Below are 7,500 nucleotides of genomic sequence, written 5' to 3'. Positions count from 1 at the left end.
ACACACAGAGACAGATATACAGACACACAGAGACAGACTGATAGACACACAGAGACAGACAGACAGACACACACAGAGACAGACAGACACACAGAGACAGATATACAGACACACAGAGACAGACTGATAGACAGGGTACACACAGACAAATAGACAGATAGATAGATAGATAGACACACAGATAGATGGGACACACACGTTAGATTGTAGTAAACTATTATTTTACCTCGTATTCTTGCGGTTGTGGAAAAGGCAACGAAGACCTGTGAGAGGAAAAAAAAGCAAAATAAACTAATTAATAAATACATTAATAACCAAAATAAATAAATAAATAAACGAGACCGATATCAATAATGTTCCTTACTGAATGAACCGCAGCGCTTTCTGAATCTCCTCTCTGCGTTTCCGCCGATCCATTTTAATCACTAAAAACGTAAAGTAAATACATAATTATTATCATCAGAAGTCCCCATTTGAACCTGGCAGCAGCAGCTAGACTTAAAAATTTCTCCGAGAGTTTAGATCTCGCACTCAAAATTATTTTTATTTCTTATTTATTTTTAAAAGAAATATATCGATTTCCGCGTCGCGGCCTGCGCCCTCACTCTCATCCCCGTGCTCGAGTAGGGAAAGCAGCCCGGCTGGAGCGCCTCCCTCTGCGGTTACAACTCTTCCTCAACACACGTTCACAGCCTCTCAAAACTAACGCCGTTTACATAAAATGTAATGAAAAATTAATAAATAATGATAATGTTAGTTTATAACTGTGTGGCTATTAAACACGAACAAACAAAACACATGAATTAAATACAAGCGACATTAATAACTCGGGGTACTTTTAATAAAACGTTAGTTAAGCTAATAATAATAATAATAATAATAATAATAATAATAATAATAATACGCTTTCAAAGTAAGCCAACGTCCTGTCCACAAAATTAACCGAACAGAAACTGTGACAGAATATTTAATATTTAATAACAAACATATTTTCTTTCGCTTTCTTTATCAATGCAAAACTAACGAAAGAAAACATATCCAGCTAATGTATTAGAAAACAAACAAACAAAGTTACAAATATAATAATAATAATAATAATAATAATAATAATAATAATAATAATAATAATAATATCGCACACGTCTCAGTTGTGATACGGTCTATAGTACTGTACAGTCGTTGCGTTATTTCAAAACGAATCGACGTTTCAAAGTAAGATAATTTCTTATTTTTTTAATTTAAATGTTAATTTAAATAATCGAGGCGGGAGTCCCTGTTTTGCATCCATAAACATTACAGGACTTACCCCGAATAAACCCGTCTTTATTAGATAGCCAATCGTCGGCAGATGTGTCATTTATAAAGCAGGTTATATCTATGTATCTATGATAGCTATCTATCTATCTATCTATCTATCTATCTATCTATAATATATTATCATTATTATTTATTTCGATTCATAGTTTAGTTACACAGCCATGATGAGGTTCAAAAAAAAAAAAAAAAAAAAAAAGTCTCTTTCGGTTTCTTTTGAACCAAAAAATCCGCTCCCGGGTCCTAAAAGGCATCAAATTTTGGGGGAAAATTTTTTTCAGGACTGGATCACACTGCTGTGCAGCGGGAGTCTGATTCCCAGCCCTGTAGATAGACTTTGGTTGAAGGAGGTTTGTAGCTGATTTTATAGTGAAGAGAGCTACAGGATATTGCTGGGAACTGTGGGATATTTAGACAGAGAGATCAGGGCTGGGAATCAGACTCCTATCACACAGCAGTGTGATCCAGTCCAGGTTTTACTGCTACCAGCTTGATCAGCCCCCAGTGTGTCTAGCTAACAAGCTCAGGTGTGTCTGATTATTAAACTCCTAGTGAAACCAGGACTGGATCACACTGCTGTGCAGCGGGAGTCTGATTCCCAGCCCTGGAGATAGACTTTGGTTGAAGGAGGTTTGTAGCTGATTTTATAGTGGAGAGAGCTACAGGATATTGCTGGGAACTGTGGGATATTTAGACAGAGAGATCAGGGCTGGGAATCAGACTCCTATTGCACAGCAGCGTGATCCAGTCCAGGTTTTACTGCTACCAGCTTGATCAGCCCCCAGTGTGTCTAGCTAACAAGCTCAGGTGTGTCTGATTATTAAACTCCTAGTGAAACCAGGACTGGATCACACTGCTGTGCAGCGGGAGTCTGATTCCCAGCCCTGTAGATAGACTTTGGTTGAAGGAGGTTTGTAGCTGATTTTATAGTGAAGAGAGCTACAGGATATTACTGGGAACTGTGGGATATTTAGACAGAGAGATCAGGGCTGGGAATCAGACTCCTATCGCACAGCAGTGTGATCCAGTCCAGGTTTTACTGCTACCAGCTTGATCAGCCCCCAGTGTGTCTAGCTAACAAGCTCAGGTGTGTCTTATTATTAAACTCCTAGTGAAACCAGGACTGGATCACACTGCTGTGCAGCGGGAGTCTGATTCCCAGCCCTGTAGATAGACTTTGGTTGAAGGAGGTTTGTAGCTGATTTTATAGTGAAGAGAGCTACAGGATATTACTGGGAACTGTGGGATATTTAGACAGAGAGATCAGGGCTGGGAATCAGACTCCTATCGCGCAGCAGTGTGATCCAGTCCTGGTTTTACTGCTACCAGCTTGATCAGCCCCCAGTGTGTCTAGCTAACAAGCTCAGGTGTGTCTGATTATTAAACTCCCAGTGAAACCAGGACTGGATCACACTGCTGTGCAGCGGGAGTCTGATTCCCAGCCCTGTAGATAGACTTTGGTTGAAGGAGGTTTGTAGCTGATTTTATAGTGGAGAGAGCTACAGGATATTGCTGGGAACTGTGGGATATTTAGACAGAGAGATCAGGGAGGGGAATCAGACTCCTATCGCACAGCAGCGTGATCCAGTCCAGGTTTTACTGCTACCAGCTTGATCAGCCCCCAGTGTGTCTAGCTAACAAGCTCAGGTGTGTCTTATTATTAAACTCCTAGTGAAACCAGGACTGGATCACACTGCTGTGCAGCGGGAGTCTGATTCCCAGCCCTGTAGATAGACTTTGGTTGAAGGAGGTTTGTAGCTGATTTTATAGTGAAGAGAGCTACAGGATATTGCTGGGAACTGTGGGATATTTAGACAGAGAGATCAGGGATGGGAATCAGACTCCTATCGCACAGCAGTGTGATCCAGTCCAGGTTTTACTGCTACCAGCTTGATCAGCCCCCAGTGTGTCTAGCTAACAAGCTCAGGTGTGTCTTATTATTAAACTCCTAGTGAAACCAGGACTGGGAACTGTGGGATATTTAGACAGAGAGATCAGGGCTGGGAATCAGACTCCTATCGCACAGCAGTGTGATCCAGTCCAGGTTTTACTGCTACCAGCTTGATCAGCCCCCAGTGTGTCTAGCTAACAAGCTCAGGTGTGTCTGATTATTAAACTCCCAGTGAAACCAGGACTGGATCACACTGCTGTGCAGCGGGAGTCTGATTCCCAGCCCTGTAGATAGACTTTGGTTGAAGGAGGTTTGTAGCTGATTTTATAGTGGAGAGAGCTACAGGATATTGCTGGGAACTGTGGGATATTTAGACAGAGAGATCAGGGAGGGGAATCAGACTCCTATCGCACAGCAGTGTGATCCAGTCCAGGTTTTACTGCTACCAGCTTGATCAGCCCCCAGTGTGTCTAGCTAACAAGCTCAGGTGTGTCTTATTATTAAACTCCTAGTGAAACCAGGACTGGATCACACTGCTGTGCAGCGGGAGTCTCATTCCCAGCCCTGCAGCAACACGTACAAATAATTGAAAAAAAAGTTTCATAGTCTCCATATTTTTCGGACCACACAGCGAGGGAGATGTGCGTCTCGTTGTTTGGCGCGTCATAAACCCTGGCTAGAGAGATGCGCCCCGGGAGTTGTAGTCTTCTAACCGACGTTTCAGAACGCCCCCGAACGGAGGCTTTGACGCTAAAAGACTACAACTCCCATGAGGCGCCCGAACCCTGCCCGCAAAAGCCGGGTTTTAAAATCAGCCTGTCGCCATTACAACTGAAATATCGGGTCGGGAGGCCGGTTTTGAGAAGAACGGATTTTAAAAACAATTTCTCCATTTCATCTGGTAAATATAACGCAGCATTTTTTAATTGAAATAACGGATTAAGGTGTCGTTTCCTGCCGTGTTGCGACGCGCGTCGTGTTAATTTAAAATCGTTTTTAAATTCTTCCGCGCTCGAAATCTATTTAAACGATATCACGTATAATAATTGTAGATATTACTGGTAATAATAATAATAATAATAATTAATAATAATAATATCGGGTTTCGATAGTAGGAGTCTGTGTTTTTTCTTTTGAGATTCGTATTTCATTATAACGACGTCTTCAAAAATCGTTGTGATGATAATATAGCCGATATTTAATTTCAATTTCAAATTTAAACGCTTGCGAGGGTTCAATATCTTTCTAGTAAATACTCTAGTCTTTTAAGTGGACGTACAGACGTCGTTACGATGCGGTACGACCTACCAAAAAACTCGACCCGTGCAGCGTTACAAAGTGGTACGCCGTCACGTTTCGGTATCTCACGTCAAATTCGTATTTCTGTCGATAATAGTCCACGCAAAAAGACCATGCTGTTTTATTAATGGTGGGGGACAAAAAATATGACGAATTACATTAAAAACGATTTAAAAAAAAAGACTGGAAAATATGATAAATTTAAATTTTTTAAAAAAAATACTTCCCTGCTTCCTTAGTTTTAAACGCGCCTCAAAATTAACACGACAACAGAACACCTTTTAATATCGAGGAAAAACAACCGCGGGCTCTTGTTTTTATCGTTTTACTAAATTATTATTTAATAAATTACAGTTAAAAAAAATGCTGGTCTGCTGGACTCAGTTTAGTTTCAATCACGCTGATGAAGGCACTAGAGCCCCAAACTAGAGCTGGTCTGCTGGACTCAGTTTAGTTTCAATCACGCTGATGAAGGCACTAGAGCCCCAAACTAGAGCTGGTCTGCTGGACTCAGTTTAGTTTCAATCACGCTGATGAAGGCACTAGAGCCCCACACTAGAGCTGGTCTGCTGGACTCAGTTTAGTTTCAGTCACGCTGATGAAGGCACTAGAGCCCCAATCTAGAGCTGGTCTGCTGGACTCAGTTTAGTTTCAATCACGCTGATGAAGGCACTAGAGCCCTAAACTAGAGCCGGTCTGCTGGACTCAGTTTAGTTTCAATCACGCTGATGAAGGCACTAGAGCCCCAAACTAGAGCCGGTCTGCTGGACTCAGTTTAGTTTCAATCACGCTGATGAAGGCACTAGAGCCCCAAACTAGAGCTGGTCTGCTGGACTCAGTTTAGTTTCAATATCACTTTTTTTTTCCAGACTGTCTCGATGGATTCTGAAGATATTGCCCGGTTGACTGATTCTCTGTCCAGAACTCAAGTGGGCTGCAGTGGGGAGCTCAGCTATAAAGGAAGGGCGCTAAAACTCGACGATGCAGAGGCTGGTGAGGAGAGGGGAGGAGAGGAGAGGAGAGGGAAGGGGGGGGGGGGGGAGAGATATTTGTTCATTCATTTGTTTGTTGATTTTTTTGGTACACTGAATCAGACTCCTATCGCACAGCAGTGTGATCCAGTCCAGGTTTTACTGCTACCAGCTTGATCAGCCCCCAGTGTGTCTAGCTAACAAGCTCAGGTGTGTCTGATTATTAAACTCCTAGTGAAACCAGGACTGGATCACACTGCTGTGCAGCGGGAGTCTGATTCCCAGCCCTGCTGTCTCTAGTAGTGACTCAGCCTCCCTCTCTCTTCCTCTCCCTCCCTCTCTCCCCTCCCCCCTCCCTCTCTCCCCTCTCTCCTTCCCTCCCTCCCTTCTCTCTCCCTCCCTCCCTCAGCGAGGGAGCTGGTTCAGGAGATCGAGGGCTTTGAGGGGCTGCAGGCTCTGAGACTCGAAGGAAACACGATTGGAGTCCAGGCGGCTGAGGCCATCGCCAGAGCGCTGGAGAGCAAGAGAGACCTGCAGGTGAGACTCGACACAGCCAGGACTACGGCTCCCAGCATGCCTCTGCAGCCGCGGCAATGGTGAGGCATGCTGGGAGCTGTAGTTCTTTATGCTGCGGTCTCGTATCACAAGCGATACAGACCTCTATTACGATACATCATGTACAGCTGCGGGCAAAAGTTTAGCAGCATCACCCTCTATATAAAACGAGCTTGCTGGCTAGGACTACGGCTCCCAGCATGCCTCTGCACCCGCGGCCATGGTGAGGCATGCTGGGAGCTGTAGTTCTTTATGCTGTGGTCTAATATAATTTATATCAAGGAGGCTCGCTGCTCCGAGTGGTTAGAGAAAGGGGTTCGATACCAGGAGGTTCAAATCCCGGCTCAGCCACTGACTTCCTTTGGTGTGTGTGTGTGCGCGTGTGTGTGTGTGACCCTGAGCGAGTCGCTTCACCTCCTTGTGCTCCGTCCTTCGGATGAGACGTCAAACAAACGAGCTCCTATTGGAAGTGACTCTGCAGCAGCAGCAGTTGTTGATGATGCAGAGTTCACCCCCCTAGTCTCTGGAAGTCGCTCTGGGAGAGAAACATCCACTAAATGACGATTTTTCTCTTTTCTTTTTCATCCCCTTGTTTTTCCAGAGGTGCCACTGGAGTGACATGTTTACTGGTCGCCTGCGCTCCGAGATCCCGTCTGCACTGGTGAGCTCCCAGTCCGTTTTACTGGGAGGTGGGGGGGAGGGGGCCTACCCAGTTTCTGTGGGATAGGAGTCTGATTCCCAGCCCTGATCTCTCTGTCTAAATATCCCACAGTTCCCAGCAATATCCTGTAGCTCTCTTCACTATAAAATCAGCTACAAACCTCCTTCAACCAAAGTCTATCTACAGGGCTGGGAATCAGACTCCCGCTGCACAGCAGTGTGATCCAGTCCTGGTTTCACTAGGAGTTTAATAATCAGACACACCTGAGCTTGTTAGCTAGACACACTGGGGGCTGATCAAGCTGGTAGTAAAAGTCTCTCCCTCGCTTCTCTCCTCTCTCCTCCCTCCTTTCTCTTCTCTCCTCTCCCCTCTCCTCCTCTCCTTCTCTCTTTTTTCCTCCTTTCTCCTCTCCCTCCTCCCTCCATTCCTCCCACCTTTATTTCTCTGTCTCTCTCTTCCTCCCCTCTGTCTCTCTCTTCCCCCTCTCTACCTCCTTTCTCCTCTCCTCTCCCTTTTTCTCTCTCCTCCCCTCCCTCCCTCCCTCCCTCCCTCCCTTTTTCTCTCCTCCCCCTCCCTCCCTCCCTTTTTCTCTCCTCCCCCTCCCTCCCTCCCTCCCTCCCTTTTTCTCTCTCTCCTCCCCCTCCCTCCCCCCTCTGCCTCTCTCTTCCTCCCCTCTGCCTCTCTCTTCCTCCCCTCTGTCTCTCTCTTCCTCCCCTCTGTCTCTCTCTTCCCCCTCTCTACCTCCTTTCTCCTCTCCTCTCACCCTCTTTCTTTCTCTCTCCTCTCTCCCCCTTCTCTCTCCTCTCCTG

At 45.1% G+C, this 7,500-nt stretch overlaps 2 protein-coding genes across 3 annotated transcripts in view; one reads left to right on the top strand and one right to left on the bottom strand.

Moving 5' to 3' along the window:
• LOC131729998 (zinc finger CCCH domain-containing protein 7B-like) overlaps positions 1 to 1,497 on the bottom strand; it is a gene marked incomplete at its 3' end in the record, with an annotated part of 3,385 nt that extends 1,888 nt beyond the window's left edge. Inside the window, 3 exon segments of the mRNA XM_059020242.1 lie at positions 227 to 263; positions 365 to 425; positions 1,307 to 1,497. Coding sequence (XP_058876225.1) covers positions 227 to 263; positions 365 to 417 — 90 coding nt within the window.
• A 2,495-nt stretch (positions 1,498 to 3,992) lies between these two features.
• LOC131729997 (ran GTPase-activating protein 1-like) overlaps positions 3,993 to 7,500 on the top strand; it is a 15,599-nt gene continuing 12,091 nt past the window's right edge. For both annotated transcript variants that reach the window (XM_059020241.1, XM_059020240.1), the window contains exons 1-4: positions 3,993 to 4,106; positions 5,374 to 5,497; positions 5,885 to 6,012; positions 6,632 to 6,691. In XM_059020241.1, coding sequence (XP_058876224.1) covers positions 5,383 to 5,497; positions 5,885 to 6,012; positions 6,632 to 6,691 — 303 coding nt within the window. In that variant the 5' untranslated portion in view covers positions 3,993 to 4,106; positions 5,374 to 5,382. The remainder of the gene's footprint in view (positions 4,107 to 5,373; positions 5,498 to 5,884; positions 6,013 to 6,631; positions 6,692 to 7,500) is intronic.

The sequence above is a fragment of the Acipenser ruthenus genome, unplaced genomic scaffold (assembly GCF_902713425.1).
Source record: "Acipenser ruthenus unplaced genomic scaffold, fAciRut3.2 maternal haplotype, whole genome shotgun sequence".
NCBI lineage: Eukaryota > Metazoa > Chordata > Actinopteri > Acipenseriformes > Acipenseridae > Acipenser > Acipenser ruthenus.
This window is presented reverse-complemented; position numbering and strand designations above follow the sequence as displayed.